The sequence below is a fragment of the Citrus clementina genome, unplaced genomic scaffold, assembly GCF_000493195.1.
Source record: "Citrus clementina cultivar Clemenules unplaced genomic scaffold, Citrus_clementina_v1.0 scaffold_6, whole genome shotgun sequence".
NCBI classification, from domain to species: Eukaryota; Viridiplantae; Streptophyta; class Magnoliopsida; order Sapindales; family Rutaceae; genus Citrus; species Citrus x clementina.
In genome coordinates, this window is record NW_006262139.1 from 23775700 (window position 1) to 23796971 (window position 21272).

The following is a 21272-nucleotide window of genomic DNA, read 5'->3' on the forward strand; positions in this document are numbered from 1 at the left end:
ACTGAAATTTATATCTCATCGGTGGATTAACTTTTGAAACGTGCAACCGGCTGTTTGCAGAATGTGCCAGAGTGTTAGTGCTAGCACATTTAGTCCAATCATTAAAAACAAATCATCAACGAGCATGTATGACTTTGAACTGTCGTTGAAGACATTTCTAAAACAAGCTTCAGAACCCAGGTTGGGACTTGCATGTTGCCTCAAATTAAAGAAGAAACGCTCAATTCTCTCGACAGAGGTAACTTAGCTTAATTTTAAATAAATCAAACTAGGATTAAATATATATCCACATAGAAATAACAAGATATTTACCTAAAACTCTAGACTTTGGAGAAAAAAAATGTCCTCTTTAGCAAGTAAGTGCAGTTGTGTGATTTAACTGATGGATCTTTGCGAATGAAAGGTTCAGCGGCCCGAGTAACATGAGCAACAATATCCGGTGCGGCTTTTCTGTCTCTAGAGGATGCCCAAGGGACCAAATAAAGTCCAGCGACAATTAGACATCCTCCTACAATACCGTCCAGATGCAAAAAAACACCAAGCGAGCTTACACTACCTTCGGCAAGGAGCCAACCAAATGAAAATTTCAACATACTATAGTAATCGAACGAAAAACAACATGGTGTACGTACCTTCCTCAATAGATAGGGCTTCCGAGGAAAAAAATTGATAGAATGGCGGATGCTACAAGTTGAATTGGATTGTATAGTGCAACCAAAGCTGGTTTCAAGATCCTATTAGACCAAGTCATGAATCCATGGTTGAATGCAGATGCAACAGCTCCCTGGAAAAGCATGGACAGATTTTGTAAAGCATTTCTTTATTTCAGACACATAAAAACGGCTCATTTACATACAGCTAAAACTTTCTAGATTGGATCATTAAGAAAAAAAAAAATGCATCTATAACATGAGGAAACTTACAGTATATATGACTGCAGACAGTTCAGACTCTGTCAAACTCCAATCCGTTGACTCATTGGCCATAAAGAAGGTTGTTATTACGATGAATATAGCACCAAAGAAGTACGAATATGCTGTAACAGAGAGGCTGGCTGGATATTCCTTGAAAACTTGTGCCCGGATATGTTTACCACAAGAAATTAGACGTCGGAAAGAATAGTTCAAGCATAAGTTGTGAGCAGAAACTTATCAGGAAATGCACAACAAGACGTTATCAAGATGTAGTAGTAAGTCGTATTCATAAAAAATTAAGGGGCCATGAGGGCAAAAATCATATGGTATCATCTAAATTTCAGTAAAATGATTCAGTAACGAATTCAGAAAGCACAGATATTTCTAATGAAACTTTACAGTCACAGTTGCAAGAACTGCTTTCAGAAGCTGAAAAAGTAACTAGTCTTAAGCAGGACAAGGACGCATGAAACCTTCGCCTTCTGCCATCAATGTATATGCTTTTCCGAATAGTCTAATTGTTGTGAAATCCACAAGCAAAACGAATGAATGAGGATTAAGCATAGTTTCCAAAGGCAGCAGACAAACACCCAGTAATATGATTGACATAGCAACGGCCTCAAAGAGACGTCACACAAATCACTCACTTCAGGCAGAAAGCAGCTTTAAGAATTCGAAATACACATTCGTAGACTTAAAGAAATGCATTAGACAATCAGCTGCAGAGGAAATTTATTGAAAATTTCCGTAAGAAATCTACCCATTTGTTTGTCGTGAAAGATTAATTAGCAAAAAGCTAAATCAATTTATCATTTTAGTTTTCCAAGCAGAATGGATCAGACTTCTGATGATGTTCTAAAAAGTAACTTAGAATCTATTTAATATTTCTGAAAATGCAACTTCATGCACCCAGAAGTGAACTATATAATCCAGTACCTGGAAAGCCAGAAGACTAGCCATGCACATGCAATTCCCTATTACGCACAAAACTCTATGGTTCCAATCATCCAATGATCAAGTCCAAGCCCCAGAAAACTAGACACTAGCCATCCAGCAGGTGCCAGTTGACCCCTTTCACTTATTTCGGTTTGTGTTACAAAGTCCTGGTTACTGCCTCCAAATAAAGCCGGGCCATGGAATAGAACCATTACTATGGCACCAGAAACACAGATGACTGTACCTCCAACCTTTGCTTGACCTTCAGTTGTACCCAAATTCACCCTCTTAGAACTGCATGAACAAATTCATAATGAAATGGAACAAATTCATAATGAAATGGAACAAATTCATCTCCTTTGTTTGTTTGTTTGCTTGCTTACTTGGAACGTTTGCTTAGCTGCGGAGTGTCAAAAATATAAGATTATGTTATGGTATGATACATGGATATTTGAATGTTCTAAATTCATCCCCAAATAAATGGTATTAGAATTAGACCTTAATAAATAAATGGTATTAGAATTAGACCTTAATAACTAGAATGTGATGGATTCGATTAATTGTCCGGGGTAGTGCTTCTGTCCGAGGATGATTGTTGAGAAACTAAGTAATACCTCATATATTAGAAAAGAATTTACTTCACTTAAACTTTTAATTTCTTAAGTCGAATACCTCAGTGTCCTAGTCCCACCCTCAAAATTGTAAGTGGGGCTTCATTTAGAAGGAAACTAAATTATAAGGTAGTTGGAATGCATTATTGGGTTTGAAAATTATGTTTCAACTCTTTTAACATTTTTTTAGTGCCTTTTTTACTTGTTATCATCCGTTGCATACGGTATATCTTCGACAGCCTATATAATTAGATATTTATGATGTATTTCCCTCTTCCTTTGAATTTATGAAAAACACAGAGTATATACTGAAAATATGTAAATTATAAAAGCTTATTAGAAGTTAGGTTTGTTGGATAGATAATCTCACATTAACTGAAAATAAATCATGTGTTAAATAACAATCATCTAAGAGATCATGTCAATGGCAAATCAGCAATTACTAGGTCTCATGCAATCAACAACATAGTTACGATGGTAAAGAAATCTGCAAGATCATCGCAATGAACACATGGATAGCAAGAAACTAAGTATGAAGAAAAGATTGGAATCAAACAGCCGGAGGAAAAGCATTAGATCCCGATCTCAAGGCTGGCCACATGCATATTTTGTCTTTATTATTGAATTATTTGCTGCCAAGGTAGGTATAAAAAAAATGACAATCCACATGTCATTATTCTTTTTTATTATGTAAGACATGTGTATAAATCTTTGTAATCTTCTTTGTGAAAATGCAACACGAGTATTAACACTTCATAAAATTCTTTATCATCAACTCTTTAGCTCACTTTTGCGTATAAGTTTTAGACTCATACATAGTATTAATTAGAATCATACTCATGCGCGAGTGAGCTTGTATTATCTTTTCGCTTGGGTTCATAATATTTTTTCACATGATAAAGACTATGTAAAAAATCAGCCAAATGATAGGGGTGTTAAGAACCATATTGAGAATAGTTCTTCAACTAAATATACAGGATTTGGATAATCCTCATCTCTTGTATTAATTTTTAAGTATAAGTTAGTCATATGAAATTTTAAAAGTTTTATCCATGTCCTATTTAAGGAAGATGATTTTCTCATATTATATAATACACGAACACAATAATACTTGATAGCATGCAATTTATTTATTACACAAGTATTTAATTGCAGATAATAACGGACTAAATATACAAGATTTGGACAATCTTCAACTCTTGAGTTAGTTTTTAAGTACAAGTTACCCCTACAGAAATTTTAAAAGTTTTACCCATGTCCCATGAGTCTTATTGTGGGATTAGCAGTGGATCCCATAGTAGTACTCACTAAATTTAATGTTAGAAAATTTTAACGAGTCCCACGATAAAATCAAATGCTCTATCATATGGTGGAACGTCATTGAACTATCCTATTAACGGTAAGACAATTCCACGCAAGTTTTTTTTTTTATTCATAGTTTTAGATAATGATTTTCTAATGTGTATTTTATTGACCGACATGCACACAAGACTTGAGTTATCAACTCTTAAAAGTTAGTCTTTAAGTATAAGTTAGTCTTACAGAATTTTAAAAGTTTTACCTACGTCCTATTTAAGAAAGATGATTTTCTCATATTATATAATACATTAACGCAATAAATACTTTATAGCATGTAACTTATTTATTTTCATGTTGATACAGCAAAATTAGTTTGTCACTGGAGTCTTATGTGCATGTCGGTCAATAAAATACACATTAGGATATCATCATCTAAAATTAGGACAAAAAACTTGTGTCGGATTATCTAACAGTTAATGAAATAGTTAAATGATATTCTGTCATAAGGTAGAGCATTTGATTTTATTGTAGGAGTCGTTAAATTTTTTAACATTAAATTTTAGTGAGAACTGCTATGGGATCCAGTGCTGATCCCACAATAAGACTCGTGACACGACACCATTGAACTCTACTAGAACCCCAGCATGCTGAGCTGTTGAGACGGCCGCCACAACTCGTCTTAAATTGATGGGAGCTTGATTGTTTAGGAACCATTAATTGAAAAGAAAGTTCTAAGAATAAAATCACTTAACTGCATTATGTAGACTACCTAATTAATTTATTGTGGTCGTGATAAATAAAAAATATTCATAAGATTTTTCTACAATATACATATATTATTTCAATTTCATTATCTGGGTAGTGCGTTTGGCAGCCTTTATAAATACCCCCTTCCAATATTCCATTTTCATAGTAGCCATGGATGCCTTCTCTTCCTCCACCTTATCAACATTACCATCTCAAATACCACTCCTGTCTCAAACCAAAAAAACCTCCACTATCGTTACCATCATCGTCTTCATCGCAAAGAAAGACCTCATTATCATCATCATCGCAAAGAAAGACCTCATCATCATCATCATCGGCTAGGACAATGATAGTCAATACAATCAACAATCTCTTCAACAACTTGATGATGATAAACTCTAATTATAAACTCCAACCATCTCTCGACCCAAAACGTGCACTCTCTAATAACTTTGCTCCAGTGGATGAGCTTCCTCCAACACAATGCCAAGTCATACAAGGGTCACTCCCATCTTGCTTGGACGGTGCATACATTCGTAATGGCCCTAACCAACAATAACCTCCTCTTTCAGAGCCTTATCATCTCTTCGATGGCGATGCAATGCTGCACTGCATTAGAATCTCACAAGGCCAAGCCACCTTCTGTAGCCGCTGTGTCAAAACTTACAAATACACCATTGAAAACACTGTTGGTTCTCCCTTTGTTTCCCGTGCCTTCTCTAGCTTCAGTGGCCCTCTTGCGTTTCTAGCATGAGCTGCTGTCCCTACAGCTCGTGTTCTCACAGGCCAACTTAATTAGTATTAACAATGGATTTGGTCTAGCAAACGCCAGTTTATCTTTCTTGGGAGACCATCTGTTTGCGATTTGTGAAGGTGATCTCCCATATGCTGTACGTTTGACGTCTAATGGTGACACCGAAACTTTGGGACATTATGATTTTGATGAAAAGTTAGGGATGAACATGACTGCCCATCCGAAAAAAGACCCTGCAACAGACGAAACGTTTGCTTTCCGTTATGGTCCAATACCTCCGTTTGTGACACACTTTTACTTTGATGCAAGCGGAGAGAAACAGATTGATGTACACATAGCAATGGCAGGACGTCACCCTCTTTTCATGCATGACTTTGCAATAACAAAGAAACATACCGTCTCTGTTGACACCCAATTGAATATGTATTATACGGAAATGATTCTCCGAGGAGACTCTTTGCTGCATTCGGATCCAACCAAGGCGTCAAGAATTGGTGTCATTCCGCGATGCGCGAAAGATTCATTGCAAATGAGATGGTTTGACGTGCCGGGATTTAACAATATACATGCTATCAATGAATGGGATGAGGAGGACGGCAACGTAATCATTTTGGCACCAAACATATTATCTATTGAACAAGCATTTGGAAAAACAGAACTTGTTCCTTGTTTGATGGAAAAAGTGAGGATTGATCTCAGAACAGGAATAGTATCAAGGCATCCTATTTCAGCAAGAAATCTGGATATGGGGGTCATAAATCCGTGATATCTGGGAAAAAAGAACATGTATCGGTATGCAGATAATATGTTTTTAAGAATACAAGATCCGGCGGTGTTGCGGCGAACACTGAAGCTGATGAAGATAATGGGTACGTGGTGTCGTATGTTCATGATGAGAAGACTGGTGAATCAAAGTTCTTGGTGACGGATGCAAAATCACCTCATTTGGATATTGAGGCCGCAGTGAAGTTGACTCAGCGTGTGCCTACAGGTTCCCATGGCCTTTTTGTGAGGGAAGTTGAACTTCGTAAACTTTACAACTGCAAATATCCCATCACTTGACAGATTTGCATTCAGGAAAGCTTAGGGGATCGTCAGCCTGAGAAACTATGGTGAAAACATTGTGTGAAAATTATGAATCATAGATTGAAGACAAGGAAGAGCATTTTCATAATAAAGTTGTAGCAGAAGCACAGCCAGTGGGGCAGATTTTATGTAAAGTCATATCAAGACTCAGTTGATGTTGTTGTATGAGCATTCGATTTCCTACCTTTTAGTTACACTAATAAACATAAGCTTCTTTCAGAATTATATGTATTTGATAGATGTTGATAATATATGAAGTACTAAAAACAAATAAAATAAGTAAACTAGAGGGAGCTTAATGATATATTGCAAGAGAGAATGTCGGCTTTTCATTATCGCAGGCTAGCTAGACAGATATACAGTGTTTCCTATTGCTAGCAAATAGAATGCTGACAATCAATGACGTGTAGATCATCAACAACTTTCTGTATAATGAACTTAACAAATTAATTCACAAAACAGTGCCTTTCCTAAAATATAAGTTTTGTTTTGGTCCTAGAACGAATTGCCTGAATGAAAGGCCCAGAATCCGGATATATCAGCTTGCCACCGAAGGCTCCACATAACCAGGACGTATCCTATTAGGTAAAGGCCTTGCAATAAGACCATCAGTGACCCAACCTACGGAAGCGCTGTCACTTTTGACATGGTTAAATTCCCTTTGCACGTAGTCCAGTGAGATTTCTAGCCTTCCACCTGGTGCACAGTCAGCAGAAGTACTTGTTGCTACTATTCCCGCATTTCTTTCCAACCAATAGAGGTAACTCACTTGGAACAATGACTTTAGCATGTCTTGAGGTAAAGCACTTTCTTTAAGCACAACCTGATCAAAGCAAGTAGACAGTCAAAACGTCAAGAAAAAGTTCAGTGCATTTGTTTTCTAACTTTGGAAAGACAAAGTTAACTGTCTTCTCCGATTAATTCATTCTTTCAATTAAAGGGTAATCAAATGTTTTAAGTAGAAAAACATCAAAAAGGGAAAGAAACACTCGAATTTGAAAAAAAATGATGTGATGACATGAGACGACAAGGAGGTAGATAATTACACAGAATTTTCCACCGTGCTCAGTCAAAATGTAGCCTTCATCTTGATATAAACTGAATAATGCATGAGCATCCTCCTTATTGTTGACAACATCACTGAGCCTTGATCCAAGCTGTAGCCGATGCTCAATTTCAACTGCAGCATCCTTCGCTTGCGATGATAGAACAAGTAATTGTGACTGAAAATGGATATTTACTAATAAGAATCAGATATAAGAATCAATAATACTACTACTACTGCATATGCATGTTAAACTTATATGGTCACACTGCTCAGAATCATATAAATTCTCCAAGCATCCCAATCCCAGTACTTAAATCACCGAGCAATTGAGTGTTATGGAATGAATTTAGTCATTGTTAAATAGATTAATGCCCTGGTCCGATCTATTCCCCTTACTTAAGGTGCAGAAGAAAGATGAATGCTTAGAGGGGTGGGAGTATTTAATCACACACTGATGAATCCATAAGCCAGGCTCTTGCTCACCACAAGGTACCAGCAAAATCAAGAACTTGAATTCATAAATGACTGGATAATGATGTGCGTTGGAAGTTCTACAAAGCTAGATAATATAGTGCAGCACTATATATCCACCGTAACTAGGCCTGCTATGACTTATGATGCTGCAATGTAGTCTTTTTGCAATTTTTAGTTTCGTAGTCATATGCACCTATAACATTATTTAAAGTGATATCTTCAACATAAAGCTCCCATAAGGTAAGAGACAATAAAACCGCAGCTATATGCCCAGACACATGTGCATTTTGAAATGAAAACCAGCATTAGCTTTCTTTGGTCTGTCAATTCTCGAATCTACGCTTCCTGATCATTTGGGATGTTTACCTTCCATTATTCTATTTTCTCTGGAATTTAACCACTAGCAACAGAGGTAAGAAAATAAGAACCGAACTTACTTTGTTTGCAGACTTTATTTTAAAAAAATGAAGGGCTGGAAAAAGTGGTTCCTCATCATTGACCTCCTTGACTGGAGGAGCTTGGCCACTGAGGAGATATTCACTGAAGACCAGACCTGTTGTAACAGTTATACAACAAGAAACAAAAACTCTCTGATAGAAATCATTATGAAAATGACTATGATGTAATAATGATTTCACGTTATAGGGCCAATTTCTATTGCTGCTAGAAAATCCAAGTTGACATGATATCACACAGAAGTAATGGATTATGCAAATGATATCACAAAGGTATAATATCTATTCATTAGGGATCAAATAAGTATTTCATGTACATTGCAAACCGTTTCATTAAAATATTCAAGTCGAAATGTAACAATACCAATGCCAAAACACTTCTAATAAAAAAAAAAGGATAAAAGAAAGAAAGAAAAGGACTGAATGAAAGAGGAGACGTACTTGCACGGTAGGGATTTAAAGTCCTAAGTTCAATGGACTGGTATGACTTCAGATTACAGTACATGTGAATCCATGTCACAACACTGAAGGAAGCAAGTGCAAAAGGCATAGATGAGCCTATCTGATTAGCCAATGCTATACCAAGCATGATACCAATAGCTTTGCTCACCATTCCTTGAGCTTCACCTTTAGCAATTACCTAAATTTAATAATTCCATTCAGGAAAGATATGCTGGACGACGAAGGGAATTTAATATATAGTAGCACTATAAAAACTAGTAAATAAAAAAGAAAACTGCATTTCACCTCAGCAAAGTTCCTTCGAGCAGCAAAACCAGCATAGAAGCAGCTCCTTGTTGATGCCTGTGAATTGATGAGCGTAAACTTTCATTAAATGTACATCATATATTAGGTGGGTCAATGTGAAAAGAAAACAACAGAACAACACAACATTCACAGACTGTGAAATTGTTCATAAAGCAGAGAAACTGAACACAGTGTTGATTTAAAGATATGGTGGACACAAATGGCTAATACGATATCCAACCAAGTATCTACACCTAAACCATCTAACTTAAAAAAACAGAATTGAATTCAGTAGGAAGTTTTTCCATTTCAGCTACCAAACTCTGCATTACAACAGCATCATAATAAAGTTTGGAACGTGCTAAAAATAAACACCAACATTGTTTGTAGTACCTGAATGAGTGCAGCAGCTGAGCGTCCAGCTCCAGCAGCAGCACCAATGAAAACAAAATGGTGCGGAAAAGCAGGAGTTAACATCTCTAATCCAAAGGCAGCATTTTCCAAAAGATCAGCAAACAACCTCCACCCTTTAGGATTCACATCAAAATGCCTTCCGAAATTCGACAACATAATTTTACTAAGATACCCGATTCCATCTTTAAGTACCCAATTAATAGCAGCTGCTGTAGGAATAGCTCCTTTACCCAATCCAATAGCATAAAGCAAAGCCTACATCACATCTCTTAAATATAAAACAAAAAACAAAAAATTGACTGCCAGGTTTTCGAAGAAAGTTCTCAATCAGAATTATTGCTTTTTTTTTTTTGGGAGTTACCTGGGTAGCAAGAACGCCACTAATTTGGCTGGCAACGCCCTGAACGCTCCGCCAAAGAGAGTAGTTCAAATAATCACTAGTGACACTATCAGGAAAACCTTCGGGTAGCATGAATTGCACAAAGAGTTCTCTACACTCATCCCATAATTTATTAACAGATAACAGCGACGATAACCAAGCATTACTTGCACTTGCAACAACAAATGCATCTTTTGTGAAATCAGGAATCAGCTTGGTCCGCTTGCTTCCCTTTACTTCCCAAACGGCGTCGTATTCCTTCTTGCCGTCGTCCTCAGAACTTGTTGCAGTTCTTGCAATTGCTGTGGCCACTTGCCAGTGACAGAAACAATACAAAAGCGATGGTACAAACAAGAGAAGTGAATACAAAGACCCTGAAGAATCATCATCACCACCATTCCCGCCGTGCCGCCACCAAGAACCAAATGGGTTATTGTTATTGTTGTTGTTGTTGTTGTTGTTGTTGCCGCTGCTACCGCCATTGCCAATGGAGCAAGCGAGCAAAGGGAAGTGAAATTTATCGAATGCTTTATTGTTAATAACAAAATTTTGTTTCCAATACGGAAAATGTAATGGGGATTGTGGGGATGGTGACAGCCCAATTCCATTGAGGTACAAGGCCCTGCTAACGCACCCCATTATTTTTCTTTTTCTTTTTTTATTTAACGATGTTTCTGCAACTGAAGCGTACGCTGCAATCTCTCTCTCTCTCTCGCTCCCTCCCTCCCTCCCTCTTGGCGCTCGTGGAAGAAGGAAACTCTCAAACCGGCAAAAGGCAAAGGGTTAGTGTGAAACGTGTCTTTATAGTTTTCAAAACTAGCAAATTAGTCCATGAGTTCGCGATTTTGTTCAATAAAAAAAGTTGCGCATTAATTTATGATTTTTTTTTAAATTTTGAAAACAGATTTAGAGAATTAAATATTCATCACTCCGTAGGCTTTAATTATAAATGCGACAATAATAATCTATTCAGATACTGTCTATATTATTGACCAACATTTTATCGATGAACTCGTGCGACAATATGCAAAAGATATAAAACATTAAAATAACTCGATAACAATAAGAATTTGGTCAGTTTTGGCAAACCGAATTGCGATTGGAAGACAGATATTAATTGGAAAACGTGGTAAACTTTTGGGTTAATTTGGTGCTTTTGGCAAACTATAGGGACAAGTATGATAATAACCCTAACAGGAAGTTACCCTAATGAACGATATCGTTTCTCTCCGTGATTTTGGCTTGAAACGAACGGCCCAGATGTATTGTAGCTCATCCAACGGTCAGTTATAAAAGACGGTTTCTGGATTGTGTTATTCATCTAGCTGCCGGATCGCTTACCCTAACTTCACTGTAAACTCTCTCTTCCCAGTTATATATTGCCGCGATAATCAGTTATTGTATTGAATGGAGGAGGTCTCTGATATGGAAGAAGAAAAAGGATTGGAAGAACGGCCAAAATCAAGAGTCGTAAGGCGTTATTACTGTGATTACTGTGGGATTTGCAGGTCCAAGAAGTCTCTCATTCTTTCCCACATCGCCACTCACCATAAGGTTTGATTCTCTTGCCTTTTTTGTTTAATGAAAAAAAATTGTTTCACATAATTAGGAATTTTAGATTCTTAAGGGATTATTGAAATTCAACTTTTTGCTCATATGGTTTTGTATTTTGACTTCAATTGTAATTTGCTGTCTAAGCTTCTGTGAAAACCCGTAGTATTTGAAGCTTATCTGAGAAACCAATTTTGTCTTTTACCCAAAAAAGGTATTTTTCTTTTTAATAAAAATCTGGGTTCAATTATTCAATTGCTTTACACTTTAATTGAGCGTTAGTGAGTCAAGTTTCAAGGGTAACAACGTTTGCTGCTAGAATTTAGTGGGTGGCTCGAGTGTCCAACTTGAATTCTCTGAGCTGCTTGGGAATTTCTGATGATGAACAAACAATTACACTAAGTACAGTTGTGCCCGTCTATCTTATAGTTTTTTATTTTATTGATTCTTTTCTATCAGGAAGATGAGGAAAGGGTTGATGGAGATGGGGAAACAAAAGGAGTGCAATGCAATACATGCGAGGAATGTGGTGCTAGTTTCAAGAAACCTGCTTACTTGAAACAACACATGCTGAGTCATTTGCTTGAGGTATTTCAGAATAATTGTTGGGCATCTTTCCTTTTCCACAGAGTTCTTTTTCAAGAGTACATTCATTGTGGTCTTTTTCCTGTTGCATGGCAAAATTCCTCTGCTGATGTCTTGTTTTATAATCCTTCATCAAGAAAAGAACTTTCAATACCTAGTTAGTGGGATCCTTTTCATATTGTTTGTGCCAATTAAAGATCAATAATTTTGCAGGAATTTTGGTTTTTGAGAAATCTGAAAAAAACCATGGAATTTGTAGCGTGAAGCATTGGATCCCTCACAGAGAACTCCAAAATGCAAGAGGTTGCAATTTTAAACTTGAATGGACCAGTATCAGGTTGGGAGACCTCCTGAGAAGCTCCATCAAGTAAGCCTCATTCACGCAATCTTCCGAATCGAGGTTTGGATATGTATGCTTGCACTTAGGTTTGTCAACTATGCAGTGGATCACTGCTGATTCATTTGATTTGCTGCAGAGGCCATTTCGCTGCTCGGTTGATGATTGCCATGCCAGCTATAGAAGAAAAGATCACTTGACTCGGCATCTATTACGGCATCAAGGAAAATTATTTAAGTGTCCAATAGAAAACTGCAATCGTGAATTTACCATTCAGGGCAATATGAAAAGACATGTGAAAGAACTTCATCATGAGGGCACCACATCCACTGATTCTGGTGATCAGAAGCAGTACATCTGTCAGGAAATTGGGTGTGGAAAAGTATTCAAATATGCCTCGAAGTTGCGGCAACACGAGGATTCTCATGGTCTGTTGCTTAAATTCCAAATTAATATGAAATTTTGTAACATAATATTTGTTATAGTGAATGTTTGAAGTGTTGTTTGAGTTGAAGTTGGCAGTCTGCAAGCTCTGACCAACATGTTTGTGTCCACAGTTAATCTAGACTCTGTGGAGGCATTTTGTTCTGCACCTGGATGTATGAAGTATTTTACGAATAAACAATGCCTAGAGGCTCACATCAGGTCATGCCACCAATATATTCCATGTGAGATATGTGGGTCCATGCAGTTGAAAAAGAACATCAAGCGACATGTCCGCACACATGAAGCCAGAGATTTATCTGAGAGAATTAAATGCCAATTCAAGGGCTGCCTCCTCTCATTCTCAACTGTAAGAAGCAGCGACCTTTGAGTCCCCCCCCCCCCCCCCCCCCCCACTTCTTCTTTTGGCCTGAATTGATTTTCTTGCATTATATATGTTATTTAATATCTTTCCACCATTGGTCTATCTGTTTGCAGAACTCAAACCTCCGGCAGCATGTGAAAGCTGTGCACTATGAAATCAAGCCTTTTGCCTGTAGCTTTTTTGGTTGTGGCATGAGATTTGCCTTCAAGCATGTGAGAGATAACCATGAGAAATCTGGGCACCATGTTTATTCTTCTGTGAGTGTACTGTGAAAATAATGTCAAGACAGCTTTCATTTTTTTCCAATATTTTCTCATTTAGCTTGGTAAAACATCATGATTAGCACTGATAAAAACCATACTCTGTTTTTTCTTTGGTATCAGGGGGATTTTGTAGAGTCGGATGAGCGGTTCAGGTCAAGGGAGAGGGGTGGGCGAAAGAGGAAATGTCCAACCGTGGAAATGCTGATACGAAAGAGGGTTACGCTGCCAAGTCCCACCCAAACTTGTAATACGAAGATTGATGATACTCCTGATTGACCTAGGTTTGCAGTATATAGGTACTGCCATTAGATTTCCTCATTGAAATTTTGCAGTCACATCCGTCTACTCCATTTACACTGTATGTACCTACTTCAAAGACTATTAAAGTATTAACATATAATTTATGTATGGTTGAAAAATGAAAATATAGGCTGCTTCTTATCTCTTGTAAGGCCATTGCCTATTGGTGTTTGCGCAATTATGACCCTTGATTATGTGTACCGGTCAACATGGATTAACAATAAAATCAGAAAGATCACAAAATGCTAGAACGCGATATGATCCTACCCATCAAAGATTACTTGTTTTACTTAGGTATGTACGCGCGTGTACGCGCGCGTGCGTGTATATATATATATATATATATATATTAAAATGCTAAATATAATTTCAGTCTTATAATATTCCATAATAGATATAACAGCCGTTTTTCGCCCCTGGTACAACCTAATAATATTTAGAAACTTCCGCAATTTGCCCCCAATACAAGCTAATAAATTAATATCATTTGGATCTACTAATCGAAAAGGAAAAAAAATCTTTTGGCAATATTATCAGTGGTTTCCGCTTTGATGCCGTGCAATCAAGCAATTATTATCATTCATTTCATACAATATATTCAGTAACTTACCATTTCATTAAGGCTAATCTAAGAGTCCATACAGCATTTGTTCTTTTCACATGCTTTTTCAGCAAGCAAATTTGAGAAATCGAACAACAAATTCAATTTGGTGTATTACATATCAAATATTAAAAGAAAAACTGGCACAAACATTTATCCACAAGATCAAGAAAGCCGCGAATACACGATTACAAACTAGGCAAATCCAGAGATGACTGTAAAAAGCCATTCCATGTAGTAAGACTTTTCAGTAAAACTGCAAGTAAAGACAGTCGGCAAATTTCGCAAACAATCAAAACCGAAGGCTTCACAATAATGTCAACACTCTAATAGCATATACAACAGATATTAGGGTACAAATTCGACGTCCCTGAAGTATTCATGTTCTAGAGCACTTCTGGCAGTAATTCTTCTGCTTGGATCCATGCAGAGCATTTTCTGGAAAAATGATATACAAAGGGCATAAGTATCTCAAATAGAAAACATCAGTGCAAATTGTAATTTCACAGTACACAATACTCAGCTTTGGAATCACTTTATGTTCAAGGTATAGATATTAGTAAAAGAATTGAAAGAAATCCTAAAATGTAAGAAATAAAAGCCTTAAAATTTCCTAAAAACAATTTTTTTTTAATCCTGAAATCTATGAAATTAAAGCCCTATGACAATGGCCTTGGGTCATCATCCAATTACCACAATCCTCAGAAGGGCTAAAAAATTAAAAAGGCAATGATGTAGGAAGGATCTAATTTAGGACTTTGCTTTCAGGCACATATTGCCAAAGAGAGAGTTTAAAAACTTCTAAACACTGGATGTCATTTGAAAATAAAAAATAAATAAGTAAATAAAAATTAAATTGGAGCCATTTGGCTGACAACTCACTGAGCTCACACTAAAGGGACATCATATTACAAAATAAAAAGCCCCAATTGAGTAGAAAGATTCATAGAAAACTCGTTTTATGTATACAATACTAGGTATTATTGAGCTGCAAACAGGGAGGAACAGATGCAGTTAGCATCATCTCAAATCTTGAACTTACAGAAAGGAGATCAATGCCAGCTGGCTCAAGATTTCGAACAACAGTCCCCAACTCCTGCAAATAACATGTGCACTAAGAAAACTTTATAATAGTCCTGCAAATAACATGTGCACTAAGAAAACTTTATAATAGTATATTCTCTCTTTTCTTTCTCTTCAACATAATTACATCACTGCATACAACAAACATGACGTCATAACTAAATCCCATTACCTTAGAAGGCCATTTAGGAAAGGCAGATTTAAAGTCAGGCAATGAAGTCACTCCAGGCCATGTGTCCTCATTAGGTGTTCCCAAGACTCTTCATAGAGGGTGGGGAAAGAGTGAGCCAGAACCAAATAGAGAGAATAAAGAATATAAAGAAAGATACAAAAACAATGAAGATGCACCAAGGAGATCCATTCTGTTCCACATCATTTCTTCAATTCTTCTTCTTTTCTTAGGCAAAATTGACCATTATTGAAAGGTAATTTAAGAAAAAAATTTGCAAAACTTACTTAACAACACTAGTGAATAAACAGAGTCAATAACTTTTATGGGACAACCAAAACATAGTATTCTCAACTGGCCTCACATTAAAATGGATAAAAATTTTCAAATCCTAAGCCAAGCCATAAATTTACAAAATAGCAATTATTCCCTCCATTTTGCTGAATATCTCATGTTATTTATACGTTCTCAAAATTATTCAAGACTATATTTACAAGAGAAAGAAAAGAAAAGGTACATGACCAACAGAAATCACATGAAGGAGAAGTCACTGATCACTCAGATAAACTATATCAGGTACAAACTAAACCAGAGGAACAATAATAGTTAACATACAAATCATATTTCCAATATCATAGTCAGAAAACAAGTTTCCATCCAAACCTAGATCTATGAATCTGGGAAAACAAGCCTGAGGTACCTTAACCACACAATCTAGGAATCTTGGAAAAGAAGTCCGAGATAACTTAACCATATAATCGTTTTATTTCAACACACTATGATTTTGGAGGAACAATAATATTTAACATATTTATCATCTTTCCAAAAACAGTCAGAAAATAAGTTTCAATCCAAACTTAGATCTAGGAATCTTGTAATCATACATTCATTCCATTTCAACATACTAGCTCATCTAAGCAAAACAATTCATTGCACATACGAGGGATGAATAATCAGATGTCAACTTCCATCTTTCATTAAAAACCAACTTCTCAACATTCAATGTATCATGACTTTATTTTCTCCCCTCAGCATAGCTGATTCAGAGTGTAATTCAGGATATACAAAGAGAGAAGAGATCACTCTAGAAATATGGTACGAACATATCATATTCTAATATAATTACTGAATGAATCTAATCAAGTTTGGGAAACAATAAACCTGAAGATCTTGAATCACTCTAGAAATATGGTACGAACATATCATATTCTAATATAATGACTGAATGAATCTAATCAAGTTTAGGAAACAATAAACCTGAAGATCTTGAATAACTCATCAATCTCAGAGTCTCCTGGAAACAATGGCCGCTGGTTCACCATCTCAGCAAATATACATCCCACCGACCACACATCAACTGGAGTAGAGTAATGGCGAGATCCTAGTAATATTTCAGGTGCTCTGTACCACAATGTCACCACCTAGAGAGAACTGATATTGAGTATAAACGCAGCAAGGCCATTGTATCAACAGAAAATTTTAATCACTGAAGTAGCCGATACATAATAACCTTGAGAAACTGCAGTATCAATGAACCAGCCAGTACACGATACCTTAAGAAGCTAAAGTATATTGAGATACCAGTACTACCCCAATGCTAAAAAGAAAGAAAAAGAGTTTACAATATTTAGGGCATACCAGCAGCCTCCACCCGCCCAAAAAAAAAAAAGCTCAAACAAAGGTAAATCCTAGTAGATACAAAGATGAGCACACACTCTCCCTCGTATAAAATCAGACTAGTCTCACTCGTATGGCCAACCAAAATTGTAGAAATAGAAGTTCTGCATCCCTAGTACACCGCTATGTTTTCTTTGATACAATAATAAAACATTATTGTTCAGAAACTTAAATGCAGTCATCTTTAGTACCTCATGTGTAAATGTCCTAACAGGAATACCAAAAGCCCTGGCCAGTCCAAAATCTGCAAGCTTTAGTGCATTCGTACGACGATCTATTAGCAAATTTTGTGGTTTCAAATCTCGATGAAGAACCCGGTGAGAATGGCAGTAGGCAATGCCACGTAGAATTTGATAAAGGAATGTCTGCAAGACAAGAAACAAGCAATATGACTGTAAGTAGTATCATTCTCTCCATCTTGATTGCTATAAAAAGAAAAAAAAAAGTTTCATCATTTTGAGCCAGGTACTCAATCAGGTAAACTAACTGCAGTAATCAAACAATAATTGCAAATGGATCAAAAGATTATATGAGGATCACCAAACATGCAATCCTACAGCAATGCATCTCTGCTTGACAAGCCAAAAAGGAATCATTAAACCAAAAAAATAAACATGCGCATTTTAGTGGGGTGAATTCCTGACTAATTTTGAACCTCAAAGTATGAATTTAAATTTGAAGCGCTATGACAGATCATCAACACTATGACCAATTAAAATGCCTTTGGAGAAAGTAATTTCCCAAGGTAAGAAAATACTAGCTAGTCTCTAACCACATTGCATACAGGAATCTAAAGAGCAAAATATAAACCTCAATTTATGAAATGTAACTATATATCTCAAACTCACTTTTATCAGACGAGGATCATTAGCAAAATCTGGGCAAGAATCCATGTGCTTCTTCAAATCCAAGTCCAAATACTCGAAAACCAGATAAAGTTTCTTCTCGCTATGCACTACATCTTGCAACCTGATATCCAAACGTCCATCAAACAAGATAGAATACATAATGACACATAAGAATCCATCTACTACGAGTGAAATGTATATACCTAACAATGTTCCCATGCTGCATTTCTTTCAAGAGGGAAATTTCTCTAATTGCGGTGCTAGGCACACCTTCATCTTCCTGCTCAAGGCGGATCTTCTTCAATGCTATTGTCTCATTCGTGACACAATTACGGGCCTTGTAAACTACTCCATAGGTTCCTTCACCAATCTTCTCAACCTTTTCATACTGGCGCATTCACAGACATCAGAACCACTTCAATAATAACATTTATAGTAAAAAATGGAAAGCAGTTATGAGCTAAAACATTGTAAATTTATTATAAATTTGGTCACCTACCTGGTCCATTCAGTCTTAATGTAACAGCTACACGAACGAGGCGTCCTAAAAGCCAAGATTAAGTAAAAGTTTACAGTAAAACACAGCCACATTTCTTACTAATGTAGTATCCGAATTCACAAAAATGAAACAAATAAATATTACTGATAAATAAATAAAAATTCTATACTATAAATAGCTAAATTCTGCGCATCCTTGTGGTCAGATATAAGCAATGTGAGGATTAAAACACATGAATCTCATGAAACGGTTGTAAATTCTACCATTCAATTTATTAATAATGGATCATTTGTCGAAGGCAGTTCGAACGAAGGAGAAAATTTTGTAAAATGAAAAAAATAAATAAATTGCATTAGACGATCGAAAGAAACCTTGCTACCGACGGACGGCGACAAGAACGGCACGAATCGACGGCGTAGGTGGCGGCAGTGTGTTATGAAGAAAAAATTAACCGCTTACGAAAGAGAAAAATACAAATGCATAATACAGTAACAGACGCGAGGACGATCCAAGCCGACGGGGGAGATCGCCGGAGTAAGAGTGAGGTGATTGGAGGCAGCGGCGGCGGTGAAAGAAGTGAGTTTTAGTGAGAACAGAGTAGAGTGGTAGGTTTTGGATATTTTTACAGATTTATACTCGTGGGTTTCGTACGGGCAGGTTCATGAAAAGAAATCACAGCATGCAGTTGTTTTATGCCACCTGTTGTCATACGGCTTTTGAGCGGCTTAGGTACGGGTTCAACTTGGCCTGACTAAGTATGTGGACCAGACCGAACATTCGGTTCTCTGCAAAATTTGCGAAGATTTTCAGAATAGTCCCTATAATTTATAACAGGGACTTCGAATTAAATTTTTTGTCGATTATATCAAATAGGCCCAGACCAGGAACCATCTATGATCTGTTTCCTACTCGAATTTAGCGAAGGATCGTTCGTACTTCGTAATTTTAAAATCATATATATTGAGAAGGACTTACTTAATTGTAAAAAGAGACTTAAAAATAGGTTGAGTGAACAAAAATTAATCAAGGTGAAGTAAAGACATAGGGTTTGGAAATAGAATCTTGGCTCTAATATATTATTTTAACCATATAACTAAAGTTTTAATTTTTTTAAATATTAATTTAATCTCTTTTCTATTTATGTAAGCAGCCATTTTTTTTTTCTAACGTAAACAATTGAATCACCTCAACGAGACGCATGGCACCCGCGTTAATTAAGCTGCGTTATGAAGATTTTGATTTAAAATCAAGAAAGTGAAATAAAAGACAAAGAGTGAAGCTTGATGATTGATGATATTTTTACTAATTCAACAGTCCACGTTGAAGAAAACAAAGGTTAATAATAAATTAATAATACACTTGTCTTTAATTTAAGGCCCTTTGTGATAATATGGCAGGCAAGTTATAGTTTGCAAATGAAATCAGAAAGGAGATAAGCCTAATGATCCACCAAAGAGTTTTTTTTTTTTTTTTTGAAACAGAAATTTCATTGTCGTCTCCAGATAAAAAAACAGGCTTGTTGGATGAGTACTAGGAGAGAATGGGAACCTTCCAAGTGAATAATAAAAGCACAAATTGTCAACTATTTGGGTCATTTCGAAAGTTACCAAGTTAAGGAAGGAAAAAGAAACAAGAGGCTAAGCCCCTGGTTTTGAGTGAAGTCAAAAATTTAAAGCTTGAATGCAGCCCACTGAAACAAACCTTAAAACCTTACCAATTCGGCAATTCAATCTGGTCCTTATCATTGCTGACGAGCAGAATCTTGACTGTTCCAATTTCGCAACACTATATATAGGGACACATACAAGAGCACTGAAACATATATAAATTGCATTGAACTATTTGCATATACCTGGAGTACGTCGTCCTAAACTGATCAAAGTCTGAAAAAGAAGAAAAGTTGGAAATGGGGCGTGGGATGAGGCCAGAGGTACATACACGCATGAAGCATGAAATATGAATGAATATATATCTTCATTTCTATTAGATATATATATATATATATATATGTATATTTCGAAGGATTATTAATTATTTAATTAATTTGTATACATATCTCATGCATTGATTTTTCCTTTTTTAACCAGGTTTATCCATTAATGGCTGCCATGACGTTTGTGGCTAGCATGTGCGTCTTCCAGCTTACTAGAAACGTGCTGCTAAATCCTGATGTCAGGTACCTTTTGATTTAACGCTTTTATAAACTTGACAAAGGTGACGGAGAATTCATGTGCCTTGTGCTTCGATCGAAATTAATGTTAAATGATTGATGCAGAATAAACAAGGGGCGTAGGAGCATGGGAGTGCTTGAAAACGAAGAGGAAGGAGAGAAATATGCAGAGCATGGACTTCGCAGGTTCCTTCGTACTCGCCCTCCCCAAGTCATGCCCGCCATTAACCGCTTCTTCTCCCAAGATAAAGATCATTTTCAACCACCCAAGAATTAACAACAGTCAATTTATCATACAAGAGACATGGGAAACTATGTATATTAATTATTTTTATTATTTTACACAGTTTGTCAACTTTTATTTATGTTTTTCTACATAAAATTTTTTTTCCTTTCTTTAATGAATTTTTCTTTTGATAGTCGTAATTTAGTTGTAACTAAGACCTTCAATGTTATTTTTTTTTTTATAAACTATTTGATATAAAATAGGAGATCTTTAAAAATTTAGAAGAGATTA

At 36.3% G+C, this 21272-nt stretch overlaps 4 protein-coding genes and 2 pseudogenes across 7 annotated transcripts; 3 read left to right on the top strand and 3 right to left on the bottom strand.

The window, feature by feature from the left end:
- Positions 1-320: 320 nt before the first annotated feature.
- On the bottom strand, positions 321-2469 carry LOC18038240 (annotated as a pseudogene).
- A 2209-nt stretch (positions 2470-4678) lies between these two features.
- Positions 4679-6323, top strand: LOC18038241 (annotated as a pseudogene).
- A 326-nt stretch (positions 6324-6649) lies between these two features.
- LOC18038913 (protein root UVB sensitive 1, chloroplastic) lies at positions 6650-10619 on the bottom strand. The gene is made up of 7 exons (XM_024182831.1): positions 9847-10619; positions 9465-9740; positions 9072-9128; positions 8766-8964; positions 8307-8422; positions 7394-7570; positions 6650-7170 (listed from the first exon to the last, which is right to left on the bottom strand). The coding sequence occupies exons 1-7, from the start codon at positions 10501-10503 to the stop codon at positions 6886-6888; spliced, it is 1767 nt and encodes a 588-aa protein (XP_024038599.1). The 5' UTR covers positions 10504-10619; the 3' UTR covers positions 6650-6885.
- A 554-nt stretch (positions 10620-11173) lies between these two features.
- On the top strand, positions 11174-13941 carry LOC18038914 (transcription factor IIIA). 2 transcript variants are annotated; one of them, XM_024182714.1, is made up of 7 exons: positions 11334-11418; positions 11879-12003; positions 12214-12400; positions 12477-12765; positions 12895-13130; positions 13259-13402; positions 13529-13938. In XM_024182714.1, exons 3-7 carry the CDS (start codon positions 12323-12325, stop codon positions 13682-13684), a joined length of 903 nt encoding a protein of 300 aa, XP_024038482.1. In that variant the 5' UTR covers positions 11334-11418; positions 11879-12003; positions 12214-12322; the 3' UTR covers positions 13685-13938. The 2 variants fall into 2 exon arrangements, with proteins under 2 accessions (XP_006430925.1, XP_024038482.1); XM_006430862.2 differs by lacking the exon at positions 12214-12400 and having other exon boundaries at positions 11174-11418; positions 11875-12003; positions 13529-13941.
- Positions 13942-14397: 456 nt separating this feature from the next.
- Positions 14398-19253, bottom strand: LOC18038689 (cell division control protein 2 homolog). 3 transcript variants are annotated; one of them, XM_024181910.1, is made up of 9 exons: positions 18957-19253; positions 18586-18612; positions 18290-18474; positions 18087-18207; positions 17430-17603; positions 16819-16982; positions 15565-15652; positions 15352-15405; positions 14398-14747 (listed from the first exon to the last, which is right to left on the bottom strand). In XM_024181910.1, the coding sequence occupies exons 2-9, from the start codon at positions 18592-18594 to the stop codon at positions 14658-14660; spliced, it is 885 nt and encodes a 294-aa protein (XP_024037678.1). In that variant the 5' UTR covers positions 18595-18612; positions 18957-19253; the 3' UTR covers positions 14398-14657. The 3 variants fall into 3 exon arrangements, with proteins under 3 accessions (XP_024037678.1, XP_006430933.1, XP_006430932.1); XM_006430870.2 differs by having other exon boundaries at positions 18586-18630; positions 18957-19252; XM_006430869.2 differs by lacking the exons at positions 18586-18612; positions 18957-19253 and having other exon boundaries at positions 18290-18483.
- A 1165-nt stretch (positions 19254-20418) lies between these two features.
- LOC18039022 lies at positions 20419-21217 on the top strand. Its single transcript, XM_006430876.2, has 3 exons — positions 20419-20515; positions 20673-20761; positions 20861-21217. Exons 1-3 carry the CDS (start codon positions 20492-20494, stop codon positions 21030-21032), a joined length of 285 nt encoding a protein of 94 aa, XP_006430939.1. The 5' UTR covers positions 20419-20491; the 3' UTR covers positions 21033-21217.
- The last annotated feature ends 55 nt before the right edge of the window (positions 21218-21272 follow it).